At 35.0% G+C, this 21,611-nt stretch overlaps 1 protein-coding gene across 2 annotated transcripts in view; it reads right to left on the reverse strand.

Moving 5' to 3' along the window:
- The window catches only part of MAGI2 (membrane associated guanylate kinase, WW and PDZ domain containing 2), a 1,708,818-nt gene that overhangs the window by 551,108 nt on the left and 1,136,099 nt on the right, over positions 1-21,611 (reverse strand). For both annotated transcript variants that reach the window (XM_044678723.1, XM_044678722.1), the window contains exon 6: positions 15,396-15,475. In XM_044678723.1, the coding sequence (XP_044534658.1) occupies positions 15,396-15,475 (80 nt within the window). The remainder of the gene's footprint in view (positions 1-15,395; positions 15,476-21,611) is intronic.

Genomic DNA, 21,611 nt, shown 5'->3' on the forward strand with positions numbered 1-21,611 from the left:
CAGATTCCTTCACCAGCCTCCCTCCTCAGAGATTTTCATGGCTTTTATGATGGTTTCCTGTCCCTGCTCCTTTTCCTGGGGGCCAATCACTGTTTCTAAATTATCTGAGCTCTCACTTTGGAATCACACCTTTCTGAGTGTGTGAACTCTTAAGTTTCTGGCTTGTTCTCACCTAGTATCAAGTAAGGTGTGAACTCACAGAGAACCAAGAATTCCCTTTCACAGAAGGGAATTTATATCAAGAAATAAAAGGTCAGGGGGCAGCTGGGTAGCTCAGTGGATTGAGAGCCAGACCTAGAGACGGGAGGTCCTAGGTTCAAATCTGACCTCAGACACTTCCCAGCTGTGTGACCCTGGACAAGTCACTTGACCCTCATTGCCTACCCTTACCACTCTTCTGCCTTGGAACCAATACAGGGTATTGACTCCAAGATGGAAGGTGAGGGTTTAAAAAAAAAGAAGTAAAAGGGCAGGGGGGGGGGGGACAAGGGCAGGAATTTTAGAAAGGGGGATAGAATAAGAATTAGGAAGTAAGGGGAAAGGGACAAGGGAGGGAACTTTAGAAGGGAGGATTGATTTAGAACTAGGAGGGTAAGGGGAGACGGCTTCTAAGAAGGGGCATGAATTAGAGAAGTAGCAGACAGAAGAAACTGGATGTTTGAGGAGGGACATAGCAAAAAAAGAGGAAGGAAAGGACAAATAATGTGGGGAAAAAGAATAGAGGGAAATATACAACTAATTATTTTAATTTTCAATGTGAATGGGATGAATTTACCTATAAAACAAACATTGACAAGAGAATGGATCAAAAACCAAACCCCATTTTGAACAATGATATATGTATAACCCAGTAGAACTACTTGTCAGCTTTAGTAGTGGGGAGGAAAGAGTATAGCAGGGTGGGGGGGGGAGGGGGAGGTGAAGAATCATGAATTATGTAACCATGAAAAATATTCTAAATAAAAAAACCCCAAACCTCAACAATATGATGTTTACGAGAAACATACTTAAAAGTGAGAGACACACACAAAGTAAAAATAAATATTTGGAACAGGATATATTATACATTAGTGGCTTAAAAAAACCACAACAGAATTAGCAATCATGATCTCTGACAAGGTTAAAGCTAAAATAGCTATAATCAAGAGACATACAGGGAAACTATATTATGTTAAAAGGTAACATAGATAATAAAGCATTATCAATATTAAACTTATAGGCATCAAATGTTATAGCATCCAAATTTTTAAAGGAACAACTAAAAGAGTTACAGAGAGAAACAGATAATAAAACAATAATAGTGGGGGGACTTCAATTTTCCCTTCTCAAAACTAGATACATATAACAAAAATGAATATAAAAAGAAGTCAAGGAAATTAATGACATCTTGGATAAATTAAATATGATAAATAGCTCGAGAGAACTGAATGGGAATAGAAAGACGAGTACCTTTTTCTCAGCAGTACATGGTACTTTTACAAAAATTGAGTATATATTGGAGCACAAAAGTCAAGGATTAGATTGGAAGATGTTTAAAAAAATAGAACAATATTATGTAGACATATACTCTTGGAATTTTTATTTATAAATTAGATTGGATTTATTTCATAAGTTTATTTCTAAGGAGATTCTAAAATTACTTTAAAATATATCCTAGAACCAGGTTGGGGCTGCCAGGTGGCAGAACAGACAGTGCCAGGCTTGAAGTCAGGAAGACTCAGCTTCCTGAGTTCAAATCAGGATCAGACACTTACTGACTGTGTGACCTTGGGTAAGTCATTTAACACTGTTTCCCTCAGTTTCCTCATTTGTAGAATGAGCTTGAGAAGGAAATGGCAAACTATTCCACTATCTTTTCCAAGAAAACCCCAAATGGAGTCACAAAGAATCAGACCCAACTGAAAAAATTCAGCAACAAGAAGAGACCAAGTGATAGGCTACATATGCATTTCTTTTGACAAATTTTATACTGATAATTATATTCATATGCATGCCTCCTAAACTAAGCAAGAAGAGCATTTTTTTTATCAATTAGGATGACTTATCAATATTTTGAGAGTTTTAGCCATTGCTGAGAATAGGCCAGGTGTACTGGTAAATCCTGGACATTACTATTGGACTTTAATTCTCATTGTAAAGGTCAGTGGAAATGATTTCTGAAGGAGAACTGATCCTTTTGGTCCATAACTTTATGCATGATTATGATTATATTTTATATGTCTTTATGTCAAATTTTGTTTTCCAAAGTACAGTAGATGACCCTCCAAACATATATTCCTTTTTTTTTTTAAATTTCTTTACTTTTAATGTCTATCTTAGAATTAAGACTATGTATTGGTTCCAGGGCAGAAAAATGATAAAGGCTAGGCAATGGGGATTAAGAGACTTGCCTAGGGTCACACAGACAATCAGTGTCTCAGACCAGATTTGAATTTAGAATCTCCTCTCCGTAGGCCTATATCTCAACCCACTGAACCACCTAACTGACCCCCAAAACAAATATTTGTTGACAAAAATTTGTTCATATTTTTTATACTTTGTATATTTGTCATACATACTTTGAATATTTTTCATATTTTTGTATACATATAAAGGCTCTTAGATTTGAAGCAGGAAGCAATCTGAAAGGTAATGTAGTCTTGAACCATTTTATAGCTGAGAAAATTTGGGGCTCAAGAAAGATAAATGACCAACTCAAGAGATGATAACATTGAAAGAGTAGAGGTTGTGGAGATACGAGATCTTGATTCAAATCCCACCTCTAATGTTTATTATTTTTGGGATTTTGGACATTTCCTTTAAACACTCAGAGGTGAGGGATCCACCTAGGTTGCCTTTCAAATTCCTTTGAGCTTTAGATCAGTGACTTAATTTTCTTCAAAAACAGTAAATGGTAGAGGTAGAACTCAAAATCAGGTCCTAAAGTAAGCATGTTTTCTAGGTCATCAGAGCCAAATATATGGCAATAAAATTTATTTGAACTCAAAGACACCACCTTCCAATCAACAAACTAAATTCCTTAGTTATCGAGAATTATTCAGAATAATGCAACAGGCTCTAATGTTAATAAGAACTAAAGAGCCATAATCTATGTCTCCCAAGGCAGCAAAAAAAGGTAAATAAATAGATTTTTAATAAAGAGTTTCTCTGAAGGGCTGCACTCCCACTTTGAAACAGCCTAAGCATTTAATACATTTAAGGCAAATTCTACCATCCTTAGGGGAGCACTGAATTTCTAAGAATGTCAGGTACCATGTGCACTGGATGATACTAGAGTATGGTAAAGCAATACCATTCTCCTTAATGGCATGTTATAAACTCAATGGAATGGAGAGAGAGAATTCAAGCATCCTGACTGGCTAATGTACTGAGCATGAATTCTCAAGATGCACAATAATGGAAAGTGCATCACCCATAAACATATGCTGATGTTTTTGCTTTTTGTTTCTACTTGTAGTAGCTGCAGAAACAGCTATTAGGAGGAAAGATTCATTGGAAATCAGTTTCAATTATCTAAGAAATTAGTGGATAACTGTGAATTAATAAAGATATCAGGTTCTCATGCAATATGCCCTGGACCTGAGAATTTGTAGGGAAAGTTTCATGCTATGACTTTGGGTAAGATAGTTCACCACTGTATATCTCAGTTTTTCTCACTGTTAAAATGAGAGAGAATTACTTGTACCCTGGATCACTAAACTGTAATAATAAAAATGAATATGCATTAAAGTTCTTTGGAAGGGCAACGCTAATTTTTATTGATTCAGCAAAACTGACTCTCCCCAGCAAACTGACAATATTCTTTATATTTTCCATGTCCAGGACAGAAATGCTTTGTCACTTATACAAAAGTGAAATAGGAATGACATAAAAAAACCCCAAAAAACAACAAACAAAAACATAGCAATACTTCTTTCCAAATCTGGTGGTACAAGATTTAGGGAATGAAGAGAGTATAGAAATCCCCTAGTCCAACTCCTTAGATAAGAAAACTAAGATCTTCAGAAGTTGTGCTACAAATAAGTACACAAAAGAACTGAGATTTGAACTCCCATTTTCTGACTCCTAATATATTTGCAATCTCTTCTCCAGTGCCTCTAAAACGAATGGTGAAGTACATTTCAAAACAGTAAGCTAAACTCTTAAAATAGGTCTGCTTTTAACTATATGTGGAAATTTTAAATGAGGTCACAAAAAAAAAAATAACAAAATGATTTGGGGAGCTACTTCCCAGCTTCCCAGCGCGTAGTTACTTTTCAGCAGAAGAAGGTAGCCTATGTTTAGAAGCAGCTCAGTCCAAGAGTAGTGAGTCAGTCAATCAACAACATTTATTTCATGAACACTCACTCCATTCGGCAATGTGCCTTGGGATGTGAGGAGAAGACCTACTTTTTGTTTGGGTAGAGAAAGAAAACACATATGTTATATAAGCCTTCAGGACTGAGGATGAGAGGGGAGTATAATGGAGGATTGTTAGTCCAGGGAGCTGCCATGATGCATTTAGGAGAAGGGGAAAACTTTCCTGATTCCAAGCCATCTGGTGTCTCATATGTCTCCCTTTTTTAAGACCTCCAATAGCTTCTAGATTCCTAACATTAATCAAATGATCTCATTGACATGGACGTTCTCTTCAATGATGCAAGTTGTGACCCATCTATACTTTTTAACACCCTTACCTTTTGTCTTATAATCAATGCTAAGTATTGGTTCCAAGGCAGAAAGGAGGTAAGGACTGGACATATGAGGTCAAGTGACTTGCCCAGGGTCACACAGCCAGGAAGTATCTGAGTCCAGATTTGAACCTGGGACCCCTGTCTCCAAGCCTGGCTCTCTGCTGAGCCATCTAACTGTTCCCAGCCTGACCATCCTGTACAACTCTTGTCCATGGACTGACTCTGCCCTGTTCAGATTAAGGACTCATCCTCACTCATTCAGACTTCCTCATTTTCTCCGGATATCATGAGTACTGGACAATGAGAATTGTGCTAGTTATCCTTTCTCTTCATATATGAACATCCATTAAAAATACACACACACACACACACACATACACACACATATATATATATATTAGATCATATTCTTAATTTGATCTTTTAAAAACTTAATCTTTTAATTAATTAATTTAATTAATCTTCTTTGAAGTTCTTATTTGTTACATGTTGAATCTTTTCCTCCCTTCCCAAGTGCCTCTCTATTGCACCTATCATTGAGACTCATTTTTAATTCTTCTGAGATTTTAGTGACTCTCATGATTTACAGCCATACAAAACTATAGAGGAACAATAGTACAAAAACAGTCACTTGTTTTGGGGACAAATTTAAGAGTTGCCATACATGATACAATCTTATTAAATTATTAAATCTCTTATTTAACTCCTTTGGGCTGAACTTGTCCTGTGTGTTACACACACACACACACACACACACACACACACACACACACACATACACACTGATGGACAAAATCAAAGAAAGAGCTTCTTCACTTGGAGTGAATGGATTTAAAAAAAAGATTTTGATGGCTGTATTTTAATAAATTTAATAAACACAATTTAACAAATAAACTTAATAGATTAATATAAAATAATTTTAATAAATTTGATAACTGGATATTAATGAATAAAAAATTTAAATAAAATTTATAAATTATAAAATCCCATGCAGTTAATTTGTGCATTTAAAATATTCTAAGAATTGATGCAAAATCTTTTTAAGACTATAAAAGGGATCCATGAAACATAAAAGGTTAAGAAACCTAACTCTAAAGATTTTTCAACTAACTGTGTATTGATTTTAATAGAGACAAAAAGTATTGTTGGAGAAAGAGACCAAGTTCTTAGGTGGTTATGATTCTTTTCTAGGAGGCTCTGCAATGCTTCCTGATTTGATGAATCAGTATATTATTTATAAATAAGATAGGCTCTGAATTCCTCAGTTTGATTTTCAAGACTTTCCATGATATAGTTCCACTATATCAATCCAACCATATATTCCCTACTCTCTCTAACAAGCATCTTTTTCTCTATTAATTCTGTTCTCAACAGTGGTTCAACATGTCCTATTCATCTTGCCTTTGTCTTTAGTCATTAGGTCAGTAAATATTTATTTATTAAATCCAGTGCCTACGTGGTGCCAGGCATGGTGCTACTACAAAACTACAATGGAGTGTCAGTATTAAAATGCAGATATTTGTTTCTGAGGATACAAAAAATAAAAAGAAGCCCCTGATCTCAGAGAGCTCACAGTTTAGTGAATGAGTCAGCATGGAAAAACTCCCCCATACCTTCTCTATGACACATCCTCAATGACACAAATAAAGAAAAAAACCCATTTCTCAGCTCTAGACCTTCTCTCTGGCTGCCCCAATATTTCAATGCTCTCCTTCCTTTGCTCTGACTAATCTCTTCTACTTCCTTTGAATCTCAATGAAAATTTCATCTTCTACAGGAAGCCTTCCCCATTTTATTTCAGGACCTTCCCTTTTTTAATTATTTCCCATACATGCTCTACACATAGCTTGCTTTGCATATATTTGTTTGCATGTTGTCTCCCCCTTTAGACTGTAAGCTCCTTTATGGCAGGGACTTTTTTAGCCCCTCTTTGGAGCTTAGTACAGTATTTGTCACATAGTAGTCACTTAATAAATGTTTGCATATTGATTGAACTACACACAAACAAACTATATACAGGATAAGTGGAAGATAATATACAGAAAGAAGACATTAGAATTAAAGAGGAGAAGGGAAAAAAATTTCCTCTATTTCATTTTTCCATTCTTCTTTTCCTCTTCTTCCAGACTTTCCCTGAAAAAATCATCTCACAGATGTTTTTGCTTCTGACTACCACCTCTTTGAGTTCACCCTCCCTTTTGTCCATCCTTCATCCCCTTTTTCTTATTTCCTCTCATCTTCTTTCCTCCTGTTAGGTAAGATAGGTTTCTACAGCTAACTAACTGAGCATGGATGTTATTCCCACTTTATGCCAATTCCGAAGAGAGGAAGGTTCAAACATTCCCCACCACCTCTCCAACTTCTCCTCTGCTATATTGATTCTTATGTGAGATAATTTGCCCCAAGATGGGAAAAATTAATGTGGGATTTAAGTTGAGAATTGAAGGAAGTCAGAGAATTCTGAAAGGGAGAAGTCAGGAAGGGGAACATTCCAATCATGGTGGGGGACAGCCAAGGAAAATGTCTTCAATTTGGGGAAGGAGTGTCTTGTTTAAAACATAGCAAGGAGGCTAGTGTCACTACTGCAGTGTATGTGGTAGGCTGAAAGGTGCAAGAAGATTTGGAATTATGGGGGTGCATGCCATGAAGGGCTTTGATTGGCAGAGGTTTATATATTTGGTCCTGGAGGTAATAGAGAACTACAGGTATTTATTGACTAACAGGCTAAGACCTGTACATTAGGAAGATTACTCTGAATTCACCCATATTTAAAGCTCCCTTTCCTTTTGAATGAACTTCTTGCTTCCTCACCTATTGAAAGTTGGATATCAACTCACTACTTCAGTTTGAATATTTTAAAACCATACTTATTCTTCTCCCACCGCAAAAGTAACCTTTAATCTTGGCATTCCTAGAGTATCATCATTATTAGAGCCATCAACTCTTATCCACTTTTCCTTTTTTAATGCTTATCTTAATTATTCAAGCATTACCCAACTGAATCAGGGAAAATCCTTAACTTACATTTCTGCATCTAGGATCACTAACTTCTACTTGCTCTATAATACCATTATTGTTATTATATTTTGCTTCTTTTATCCTGCTAAACACATAATAGGTACAGTTGTCTAATTGTCAGTAAACAGATTGCCTCTAGCCTTCTCCCTAGATCAAAAATACTTTTTTGCTCCAAACTTCTGAAAAAATAAAATCTTGGAAACTGGAATTATACACTATTCAAAAACTGACCCAACTCTACCTTCCCAAATTTATTTTCAATTATTTCCCAATATAAAGTTTCCTTTCTGTCCAAATTAATTACTTTAGTTAGTATTCATATTCCTGTATCCATACTTTTTCTTATGCCTTTACAGTTGGCCATTATATGAGTGGGCTGGACTAAATTTACTCTGAGATTCCCTTTCTATTATGTGTGATATATCTTTGTGCCCTTTACTGAGCTTGGCACAGTTCTACTATATAAGGAAGGAATTCAATATTTGCTGACTGTATAAATAAATAATTATTATCTGCAATGCTTACTGAGGGAATAACTACCTAAAAAGTTCTTAAATCCAAAATCATGAATCCACTGGGTAGCAAATATAGTCAGAAGAGGAGTTTATTCTTTGGTGAGTGGCATATGCTCAGGCCTCTGAGAAAGATAGTGGAACTATTGCAAAGACAAATAAAATGAAAAAGTAGTCAAGAAAAAAGGAAAAGAAGCTATATATTCTGAAATATTTATAGCAGCTCTCTTTGTGGTAGCAAAGAACTGGAAACTGAGGGGATGCCCCATCAACTAGGGAATGACTAAACAAGTTGCGGCATATAATTGTAATAGAGTACTCTTTCAGAGTAAGAAATGAGCAGGTTAATTAAAAAAATAAAGCATGGAAATACCTACGTGAAACTATATACAATGAATGAGCAGAACTAAGAGAACGTTACATATAACAATAGAAATATAATTTGAAGAATGCCTCTGAATGTCCTCTTTTGGAGAAAGAATTGATAAAAAGAAACACACAGGACAGTTTTATATATACACATACACACATATGTATTTAATCAAATGATGACTTCTCTAGTGTTGGGTGGGGAGGGGGAAAGGAAATACGTGGGAACTTTAATGTAACAAGCAAACAAATGAATACATTTAAAAAAATACCATGATGAAAAACAAACAAAAAAGTAGTTTGTGTTAGAAATGGGAAATATGCAGATAATTTTAAAAAGGAAAAAGTATTTACAGTAGAAGAAAGCATGGAATGAAGTTTAGAAGATTATAAGTAAAGATGATTAACATTTTGGGGAGAAAATACTTCATAAACATGAAATGTTATCATTTGGTGTGAGGAGTCAAAAATTAGAAAGAATGTTTTTTTTGAGGGCCTTTTCCTCTTTAGTTAAGAGCTGGATTAAGGAATCTAATCAATTCAGATTTCACAAGGGCATTGAGTCTCAGATTAGGAAAAACAGCTGTCCTAAATCAGTTTGGACTACTTTTCTATTTCATATGGTTTTTGTCTCAAAACACCAAGTGGCATTGTTCTGCCCTATGAACTAATAGCCCACAAAAAAGTAATGTTTGTTTTTTTTTCTTATAAGGGAACATTTTTAAGCTCCAGGAGTTCCCACAAAAAGCACATAAAACCACGAGCTATTGGAAATATAATTCCCTGAAAACATGGTTTATAATGGTAACACTGACATCCCCTTAACTAGAGCAGCAAGAATAGCATCACTTAACACAGATTATAACAGGCACTTTAGGCTGCTTAGCTATCAATCATGCATTGGATTATGTCATCAGAGTTCATTTTTTCTTTCCTAAACAGTAAAGTAGTTTGTCGTTATTTTTTTAAAATTTTTACAGTCATCAGCTTGTTGCCAAGCATCATTTTGTGGCATGGAATCTCTGCTTCCATTAGCAAACCCAAGAATAGACAAAAAATCAGAAGAACCAAATCAACCAAAGAAACTGAGCTGTGGGGGTTTTCCAAACTTCTTTGCCAAACAGACTTAGGATATCTGGTTGTTTGAGGATCTTACAGATGTTTTCAATATGAAAAAGTCTATTTTTTAAATACCAGAAATACCCAGGTTTTAGTTTGTGTTTTGTTGTGCACAGTTTTGTATGTCCTACTTGGCTGAGAGATATTGAAGTTCAGTCTTGCCGGTCCATGGATATTACGTTATGATTGATGGCAAAAGGAATCACTGTAGACCGGTTTTGGGCTTTAAATATGGAAGTCTAGGGCTCTAGTCCTATCCCAGACCATTAGCCAGGAGTCCTAGGAGAGTTGCTTAACTTTTATGGACCTCAGGTAGCTTCCAAGACTTATCTACTGTCACTTGATGCAGGGAATTTCCAAGCCAGGAGCTCCTTGGGAAAGCACAGCTCCTTTGTGACTAGCAAAGGCTCAGAAAAGAATAAGTCCCATACGGGTTGTGCTTTATAACTTTTTTTTGCACTCATTCCATAATACAAGTATAATTATGACCCTTTTATGTATAAGCAAACAGACTCAAGAATTGCTAAGTGATTTGCCTGGACAAATCACATAGCTAACAAAGTATGAGAGGCAATATTTGAACTCAAGGATCGGGACTATAAAATTAATATATACTCTCCAGGTATGAGGCAACTAGGTGGCACAGAGGACGGAAGTCAGAAGACTCTTCTTCATGAGTTCAAATTGGTTCTCAGAGATGTGAGACCCTGGACAGGTCACTTAACTCTACTTATCTCAATTTCCTCATCTATGAAATGATCTGGAAAAGGAAATCACAAACCATTTCAGTGCCTTTGCTAAGAATTCGCTAAATGGGGATACGAAGAGTTAGAAATGATTTAAATGACTGAAGAACAACAACACCTCTCTAGGTGCAGCAATTTTTCCAGTATGAAGACTGGCTAGAACTAAAGCTAGACCATAGATGGAAATAATGAAGCCATTGGAAAGTTCTATTTTTAAAAATAAAAACACTGAGGAAATTGGGAAAATATCCACTGTTTCAATGCACTGTATAGGTTTAAATACTTTACTAGTCTGCAAACATAAAATGTGTTCATGTGTAATATGGTTTACTAACTAAAAAAGACAAGAAGTTTATTTAAAAAAATGAGGACTGGAAAAAAATGGGAAACTGTGGGACAATCATGTGGTTTGTCCTTGGGTGGGAATTACCTAAAATCCATTCTTGAAAAAACACATTTTATCCTTCAAATATTTTTTACCATTTTTTAGCGTTCAAGTTTCTGTCAACAGCTGACCAATTCTACCAAAAATCACCTTAAGGAAATAATTAGGTAATTGTCACTGTGCATGGAGAAATGAATCTGATGACCTCTTGTAGCTTTAGAAAAGCAATGTATGGTGGGAAAAAAATCACAAATAAAAATGAGATCTAAATGCAAATTTTATTTTATATATATATGTACATATATAATACATATATACAGAGAGAGAGACATGAAAAAAGGGAGAGAGAGAGAGAGAGAGAGAGAGAGAGAGAGAGAGAGAGAGAGAGAGAGAGAGAGAAAGAAAAGGAAGGAAGTAGAAGCAAGGAAGGAGGGTGGGAAGAAGGGAGAGACTTGGACTGAGAGAAAAGAGGAAAAGTAAGAGAATGAGAATTATCTTGAAGGAAAAGATGCATAAACAATAGGAAACAGTCTTTAGTATCAAAGTAGTTAATATTTATATTTATAGTTAATTTGAAAATTTACTGTGAAAAATCTGTATTCTTAAATTTATCTGCATACATATATGTGGCTATTCATTATTTTATTGTCTCAGACTATTCAACAGTTGAAAGTGGGAGATAAACCAGAAAGATTTTAAGTTATCAGAGTGAATCCTGCCAAGTATTAGAAAATCTAGTAAACAAAAAACCTTAACAACTTTACAACATTTATCCATATGGTAACAATCAAGAATTGCTTAACTCTGGAATGTCTTTCTTTTTAACAATGTACTCACAAATTATTTTGCTATATTAGCCCAAACCAATTTGAAAACTGAGAAACTCATATAAATTAACTTTTATCTTTAAAGAATCAATTGTATATAAATGAACATGGACTATTTGAGAGTATTCTTATAGTTAAATATTTGTGACTCTTATCTTCTACTTTATTCTTACTAATGGAGAAATTTCAAGGTGCTTCACAAAGACTACTTTGCCAAGCTTAAAAGATTAGAAAGAAACTATTTAAATGTGAAATTACCTTGGCCATAGTTAATCTTCTTGAGAAATTATTATTGCTAATATGTAATAAGAATTAAATAAGAAACTAGACCATAACCATTCTTTAAGGGGGAAAAACAAATGTGTCATCCCATGAACCATAGAACTAATTTCTAATGTAGTTTTGTTATTACTCAGAGCAAGTTCAAAATAGTTCAAAATCTAGTAGATCCCTCATCAAGGCATTTTTTGAAAGCCTACTCTAAAGCTACCTTAATATTCCGTGCTGTCTCAAATAAGAAGTTTAATTGCAAAAATGAAGCTATTTATCCCTTAATTTAACTGTCAGTTTCATAGAATTAACTTAGGAAACAACCAGAACCTAATTAAGGATGCAATAAAAGTCATGTTCTATTCAGTAGGTAATCATCCTTCTTAGAAAAACCCAAATTTCCACTTATCTATTATTATATTATGTTCTACCTTCCTGTTAACCTGAATTTTGGGGAGGAAAAAATGGAAGATTTTAGTAATATCAAGAAAATTAAATTAGGATGACAGTTTTTTTGTTAAATCTCACAAATCTTTGTATGCTACCTTCACAAATGGAATATGAAAAAAAGTGTGACTATCTCTTGGATTTTAAGAGAAGGGTTGGCACTGGGAAGTTTCTAGTCTAGCTGCTACTTGCAGGACTGTTCCTAGAAGGAAGAGTTGATTGGGTTCAGGAATGGTTTTGAGATTGAAAGTTTTCAGAATAGAACAAATAAAAACTAAAATTAGTATATAGCTTTCTCATGAGAGTGGAGGTGACCTAATGTGGTTTTGCCAATCAGATCTATCATATGAATGAATATGGATGAAGTAATTTTGGAAAATGGTGATACATTTCCATAACATCTTTTAGCAAGCATTACACAAATATACTAATAGTCAGGATGTAGCAGATACATGAAGATATCCATGTAACCAAACACTTTTGCCAGTTCTATTTTTCTAAAATATAAATAGGTTTCCTGAACCAAAAACATAGACATAAATGGACACAACATAGTACCATGTGTACTTTCAAAATTTAATATTCCAGGAAGCAGGATGTATATGTCTCTACAAATCTACTTGTGGGTGACTATTTTGATACAAAGGTGAGTTTATTCACCCTATTCACCCATGGTCAGTACTTCTTTGAAAATTGTGTTTTTATAATAAAAGCACTGCATTACCCTGAGCCATTAATGTTTCCCCTCCCCATTGTAACCAAAAGAACATTACATAATATTAGCCCGATCTGTGGCCATAGAAAAATGTGTGGCCACAACCACATTCCCTGCAAGTTTTACAAACTTAGATTATGTCAGTTGCTCCCTTCTTTCTCCTTTACTCTAGCTCTCTGTCCTCCATTAGATATTTGCAAAAGTGTGATTTATAGTTGCTGCTATTTCCTACTATATAAACAGGGACTTTGCAAGATATCAATACTTATGATATTTCCCTCTACACATTAAATATGACTACATATACAGATATACATTTACATGACTCTCTCTATTTTCATGTAATTTCATGCTTATACATATATACATATATATATATATATATATATATATTAATCTGCAACAATTTTAGGCATGGAAAAGGCTAAATTTCCTTTATTTTGACCTCAGATAAGATTATTCCTCTCTCTCCCAAATCTATACCCACAAAGACTAGCTGACAAGGGACAAAACTAGAACTTGAACCTAAGTTTTCTCATTCCAAGCACAAGGACCTTTCTATATTGTATCACAAAGCTTTTCAGCTTCATACCATAGATCTTGAACTTAAAAAAAAAACACATGGTTTACAATCCAAAGTTGTTTGCTGTATAAATAATGGAAGCAAACAATGATCAATATGGTAACAATGAACAAAATTACTCAACATTCTAAACTATGGAGTTCCAACTATGCAATATGGTACAAAGGATGCTAGCATCAAATATCTACTCTCTTAGGGAGAAGACTAGTGTAAACATAGAGAAATTAGAAAACATTTCTATTAGGACTATATTCAAGTTTAACCTCAAGAGCTTTGAACTATGAGATGAACTACTCAGACAAAAGAGGAGCCAATAAACGACATTTGAGTTTAATGTTGATGGACCATAAGATAACTTGATTAGAATTATGAGGATAAGCTAATAATTAATAACTATGATTCAAGTAACTCTTAGACACAACAGTTGAGGTAACTTAAATTTACATACCACCACAAATTATAGCACATATCCAAGTTAAATTACCCAAGTGAAACCTAATGACTCTTAAAAGCCCATGATGTTAAGTAGCCAAATCATGTGATTAGGAAAAATATTTTTCTCTAAATAAGTACATATATATGAATTTATAAACAAATAATTACACAATCATACTTTCATTCATTAGAAGTCCTAGTATAAGGGCAAACTGAACACAACATGAGAAATCACAGAACAATTCATGTAAAGTCTCAGAAAGTCAGAAATACTTGTAAAATGAAAAGGTTTCTAACGATTTGGAAATCTTTAAAAAAGCAAAGATATTCCTTGAGTATGAAATGACCCCATAACAAACAAATGAGACAGTATTTTGAGTAATTACACATATCATCAGTGCTACTGTCTTTTTTCTAGGCAAAACAGAATTGGCAGATCAAATAAACAAAGCCTACATTCATTGATTACTCAAAATTAGTGAAAAGTATCCGTAGGTACACAAAACAGCTGCCTTTTAGTAAAAGCAATGTCAATGCACTAGTAAACTTTTGGAAATACCATAATATAGAGAGAAAAATATTTTTTTTCCCAAATTTTGGTTCCAATTCAAAATTTAGATTTAATCAGAAACATGCACTTTTATCTAAACATTTAATTTAGGAAGAAAGCAAGTGTAGAGTTGAATAAAAGTAATCTATTGTATTGCTATAACTACAAGTGTAATCTTTTTCGAGAAAAAAGACTCATTTCAAATATTCCCAATTTTATTTCTATTTTATCATTTTTTGGTTATAATTCCAAAAGTTTGGCCTCATATTATCAATGCATAGTATTTTCTCCTTTATCATTTGCCAATTAAACATTTTTAAAGGCACAATTATTACTCTCACTGGCTCTTAAACTACTGGTAGGTAAAGTACTATACCTTTAAGAATAAATCAAATCCTATTCATAATCCAAACACATGCTGGTTTTCCACATACACCATATCTCATTCCGATTCAAAGATCAGAGTCCCCAGAGAGACATACTGCAAACAAAAGTCCTTCGTGGTAGGTGGGGAAGTCGGTCCAGGAGTCAAACACAACTAACAGAGAGCACCCGGGTGTGATATTCAGCAGAGTATCATCAGAGAGAAAAAGCCCAACCACATGGCATCATTGAAATGCCGAGTTTCTTATCTATCTCCCAACAGTCACTACAGGATCTCCCTCCTGAGGTAAAGTATTCTTTTAATAATGACAAAAATGAAAAGAAAATCATTCCAGAAACGGAACAAAAACTTAATAACCTACCATTTTCTTTGCACTCTTCTGGAGGTTTAGCCTTTTTCGCAAGTCGTGGATCCAGCCATGATGTTGTCTTTGTGTTATGGCTGAAAAGAAAAGAGATCACTCTGAACAGACACATACTGAAAGGAATCAAGTTTATTCCTTTAAAAAAAAAGGTTAGTCCAAAAAAATTGCAATCGATACACTTAATTTGCTTACTGGTTCTAAGTAGCCCTGAAGGAGGTGTAAGAGTAATTGTGCAAGGCAGCTGTAAATTTGGCAACCTCAGCTCCCTGTCCTCAAAGCAGCTATTTTTATTAAAATCAACTAGAATGTTGCCAAGTTAACCTCATTGAAAATGCAGAACTCATCCAGAGCAAAAGGAATTTATTACAAATACAGGGTTCTCCAGTTGGAAGCGCACAGTTCGCATGCTCTGATACTGTTTTCTGAGTTTTGCAAAAGAATTATTTTAATCACAAACCTGCTCTTTTCATAAATACTTGTTTGTTACCCCTTAACAGCAGTGCTGGCAAAAGCGTAGCAAAAGTGATGTAAATTAGAGCGTGTTCTTGTGAATTTGGCATTCTCTCCCACAATGATTAATAGCAATTTCATTAACTAATCTTTAGCTGTTCTTCATCTAAATATTTCTAAAACCAGTCACCAGGATAAGTAAGAGATATTTCATTTGAATGGAAATGTTTTTATTTGGTTATTCCTAGAAGATATCTTTCTGGAATTAATAATTCAATAACCTCTAAATTTGTGCTGCCTTTAGGAAAGCATTTTGCCAATTCAAAAAAAAAAAAAGTAACCAGAATGCTTAGAGTTTCTAACTGGAATTAAAAACCTTCATTTCATGTATGTTCTTTCTGAAGAAATTATTAATTTTCATCCAAATATAAAACATAACTCAAACTCGATGAAGTTGCAAAGGTTTTTTTTCACTTTGCTACCTATTATTAATTTTAAGGTGATCTAATCTTGATTGCATAATTAAAGAATGTGGTCTTTGCAAAGTGAAACCCTGAGTAAGTTCCATATTTTCCTTGGGGCTCAATTTCCTTATCTATAAAATAAAGGGGTTGTACTAGATACTGTCCAAGGTTTCAACCAGTTTTAGATGAATGAGTCTATGAGCTGTCTACTCTAGAACCACCCACAGGTCCACTGTGGATTCTTACTTATTCACTCCCTCAGGCTTTCTCAACCTCCAACATACACTTCAAAAAAAAATTATTACTAACTTATGAGGAAGAAGTTGTGATTCCATAGCCTAGCTAAGGGTGGCAAACGATAGCCTGAAGGTCAAATTCCAACTGCTACCTGGTTTTTTGTTTTTTGTTTTTTATTGGCCTATGAGCTTAGAATGGTTTTTATACCATAGTTTGTCAATTCTTAAATCTAGCTGGCAGGGGAAAGACCTAAAACCTGATGGCAGTTTGCACAGCAGAAAGATCTCAATCTTCCTGCAAAAAATGTGAAATAAACTTGTCGCCACTAAGGGCTGGACACCATATTCCTTCCCATTGGAATATTCCCCTCTGGTACCATAACTGCTGTTCAAAAATGAGGCCACACATGAGTTTGAGGCAAATAGTTTGCATTTGAATCCTGACTTTGGAACTTAAATGTGACCTTGGGCATGTTACTTCATCCCTTTGTAGATGTTAGATTAGATGATGTCTAAGGACTTTTATTACTTTAAATGGAGATAGGAAATCCTCCTTTATGGGATTAGCAGAGTTTGGAAAGCCACTTGCCAGAGATGTTGCAGAAGTGCTTGCTGTTTAAGTACAGACTAGACCAGAAGATCTCTATGGTCCTTTGTACCTTGAAGATTCAGTAATTCTCTAAATCTTTTGTTTCCATATGAGATGAGTGGTACGGTGAGTAGCACGGTAAGCCAGTGGGGAAGATATTGGGGGCTTTCTATTACCTTTAAATCATATCATCATAGAGGACATCAAATCTACCTTTGCTTAGGCTGATTCCAGAGCCAAAGGAAGAATAAGGAGTAAACTCTGAGTGATTTTTGCAGTCATTCACTAATTACCACTTATTAGTTACGTGACTGCAGGTAAATCCTTTCTCTTTCCTGAGACTCGGTTTCATCACTTATAGGATGAAGCAGGGTCAGGAATTCTACTTTCTGCCTCCATAGACTAGTCAAATCAAGCCAATAAGTGTTTATTAAATGCCCACAGGATATATTAACGGGATTTCCGGGGTGAAAAAGAAGGGAAAGCTCAAGTTCATTAGCCAAACTGCCCCTGGAGAAGCCTTCTTTATTTCTTACCTTCTAAATGGGGTGGCAGAAGTTACATTTTGGACTTTTGCCACCAACTTAAAGAGGTCAGAAATCAATTGGGCTTATCACAACCCTTTGGAATTGTTCTATTGAAGATCGAATCAATCTAAATAATGATATATAAGAACATGCCTTGGAATGTTTCCCCTAGTCAATAGGTCAAAAATATTTATTAGTTAAATGTCTATGTATATGTCTCTGTGTGTGTGTGTGTGTGCACATGCATGTGAATGTGAAACATTTTGCCAGGCACTCACTATCCATCAATCAATAAAACATTTATTGCCTGTTATGTCCCGAGCACTGTGCTAAACTCTGAGAAGACAAAGGCAAAAGACAGAAATGAAATAGTCCCTGCCCTGGAGGATCTTACAGTCTATTTTCATCAGTTAATATTTATCTATCTAGTTTCAAAAGGACAGACACTTGCATTCCAATCTGACCTGCTTCCCCCATCTAGCTTATGGTCCACAGCAGCTTTTTATGCTGCTTAAAACAAAACAAAAAGATAGCACACATGTTTAAAACACTAGCCAACCCCCATTTCACTGCCTCTCCTGACAAAACTAGGAATCCCTGGCTTTGTTTTTTCATCTACTATATCATTCTGGGCACAAAAGCAGTTAAAAACAAACTCTCCACAAAAATTTAGCATCGAGATTCTTTTAGGCTAGAAGCACCTAAATAGGAGTAGGATACTTCCCCCCCCTCCTTTTCACCTAAATTAGATTTTCTCCTGATCATTCCCCTCACTGTATTAGAGATACACTTCTTAGTATCTCGGATGAATGTGAATGCATCCACAGCTCAGTAGTAATAGGCTATTACTGAGCTGCCACATTTTGGTGTGGCACATCCTCATTGTGCTAAAATATTGGGCACTCCTTATTGAACTGTGAATTTCTAGCTTTTGCAAATTTGTATGAGATGTTTAATTTTAGTGGCTTTTTAGGATGAACTATAATTAGCAATCTGTCAGTTTAATACAGTTTGACAGATTAAGTCTCAGCACACAGCTTCTTCAGATGATCTTCTGAAACGGGGAACCGTTGCTACCTAGAGTAATTGTCTTAAGCAATTCTTGGAGACATAGAACAACATTTCTCAATTGTGGCTCTCACCACCCTTGTAATTTGCGTGTTCCTGCAAGATGCAATACAAAAGAGATATTTATAATGTGGTTGGGATGCAATAGAATTAGTTTGTCTTTATCTTCTTTTAAACCACCACCATCTTTTAGAAATACAATAATGCAGTTTTAAGAAGGACTATATTAAAATGTAGGCAGGGAACAATGTATACAATTTGACCAACTCAGTTAGAGCACATTTTCCTGCCTCCTTTTGGGAAGGGACAGTTTCTTTCCATTTATCCTGGTTCTATGTAGCCCCAGAAGCATGACATAAAATTTCCACAACTAACCAAGTTGCGTGGGATGTTAATAAGTGACAGGAAAATAAGATGCTAAGGTTATAATCTTGTATTCCAATTTCAGCTCCTGAAGCAGCAATACAAACACAGTATCTATAGGCTGAATCTACAAAGTAGCTGTTTTCTTATTCCAGGTGGGAAATAGAAGAATACTTTCCAAGAATTTTGGAAAACAATTAGCACCAAGGATATCCTAATAAAACTAGAATGACTTTTAAAAATGAAAAGTATATTTGAGAATTTCAGAAAAAAGAATATGATCCAGTACAAAGAGCACTGGATCTCCAGTGTATACATGGTCAAAGGATATGAATAACTTCCAAGAGAAGAAATTCATACTGTCAACACTATAAAATATGAAAATGTTTGAAATTATGAACAAGAGGAATGAGACAAACATCTATTATAATATACTAAGATGTAAAATGAATTCTGCTAAGCACTAATTAAACATAATCTATATGTGTATATATGTGCATATTTATTTGCATCTATGTGCATATGTGTTATATATATATACACATATATGTATATGTAAAGAGACAGAAAGAGTGAGAGATGGAGAGAAACACATGAACACAGAGAGAAAGAGAGGAACAGGGAGAAACATGAGATCCAAGATAAATCATATCATTCTGAGAATGTGCATAGATAAACTCAGAAGGAGAATAGATATAGATAGGTATGTATATATATTAGACATGTATGGCCTTTTGTGCTTTAGTTTCAGAAAAAAAGAATAAACCTACGAAGAGGAACAATTCATAAATTGCATGAAAAGTGCCTGAAAACACCAGTTTTGAACATTCAGTTCTCTGATACTGTAGGTAAATTAAATTTCTAGCAATCTAAAAACTCTTTAAAAACAGACTGAAATAAGATTGGAACCAACAGCATTATATTACATAAAACGGTATCATTTGCACATGGGACACAAAAATTCTTTCAGAATCCATGACAGCATCAATTGATCTATTTTTCCCAAGGTTTGCACTTTAAATAAATTTCTTTCATAGTTTTTCCTAGTGGGAGCTTAGAGACCAGTAGTAAGATTGACTTTTTTTCCCCTGCCTTTATTTTAATGATCTTAAAAAACAGTAGATATTGAATAGATCTTAAGGTAATGGAATGAAAACTCTCAGGCCCTTGTTTTACACATACAAGAATACATATTCTTAGCTAATTGGGGTAATAACTTTCAAACAATACCTTTTAAAAAGCTCTTTCCATTTATATATCTACCCAAAGATAGAGATCAATTATGAACTCAATTATATATGATCAATCCACAGGCAGTAATAAGGGTTTTAAAAATTTTTATAGTTTGTTTACGCAAATATTTTCTAGACATATTTACTATTCCTCTTACTAGTATGTGGGTGTGTTTGCATATGCATGTAAATATGTGTACGGTTTAAAATTCATCAGTATGAAGATTCCTGATATGTAAACTTCATCTGTAGATGTATATTCTTTGGTCATTTCCTCTTATAGAGAATTCACTATTAAACTGAAAATTTAAGTGATTTGCCCACAGTCACACTGCTGGAATGAGTCAGAGGCAAGGCTCAAGCTTCAGTTTTCCCAACTCCAAAGCCAACCCATTAGTTCCTGTATAATGTGGCTTCCATCACTGCTACTTCTACTAATGGCTGATATTTAAGCAGGTACCCAAGGCAACTAGGTGGAACAATGGATAGAGAGCCAAGTCTAGAGTTCTTGAGCCTTAGATACTTCTTAACAGTGTGACCCTGGGCAAATCACTTACCTCCATTTGCCTAGACCTTGCCCCTCTCTCTTAAGAGTTGGTTACTGAAACAGAAAGCAGGGTTTTTTTTAAAGTATGGATATTATCTCACTGGACCATCTTACTTCCCTATTAAAACAAGCAAACAAACAAAAACCCGAAACCACCAGTGGCTCCCTATTTTTGCCTCCCACAATCGAAAACAAAATCTTTTGTTCAGCTAATTTTTCTAGTCTTAATTCTTAGTTTTCCTCCTCCATATTTCTCCCTCTTCTGTCCCCTTTCCCACACCCCTCCTCCCACCATTCAGTGACACTGGCCTCCTTGTTCTTCCTTTTATTCAGCATCCTTCTCCCATCTCCAAGCATTTTTACTGGTTGTCTCCCATGCCAGGAATTCTCTCCATCCTCATCTCTACCTTCTTGGCTTCCCTGACTTCCTTCCCATGTTAGCTAAGGTCCCTCCTGCTCTGAGTCCTTTCCTCTATCCACTTTAATGCCAATGCCTTTCCTCTATTGATAAGCTCTAATTGATCCTGTAACTATCTTGTTTGTATAGTCATAAGCTCCTCGAGGGTAGGGACCATCTATTATTGCCTTTCTGTGGATTCTAGCACTTAGTGCAATGCCTGGCTCTTAGTGAACACTTCAATAAATGATATTTGATTGATTGATACCTAAAACAGTCCTCAGAGATGGGTACAACATGTATCACTGATTCCCTTAATCCTCAAATGTGGAAACTGATA

This window comes from Gracilinanus agilis, chromosome 5 (genome assembly GCF_016433145.1).
Source record: "Gracilinanus agilis isolate LMUSP501 chromosome 5, AgileGrace, whole genome shotgun sequence".
Classification (NCBI taxonomy): domain Eukaryota; kingdom Metazoa; phylum Chordata; class Mammalia; order Didelphimorphia; family Didelphidae; genus Gracilinanus; species Gracilinanus agilis.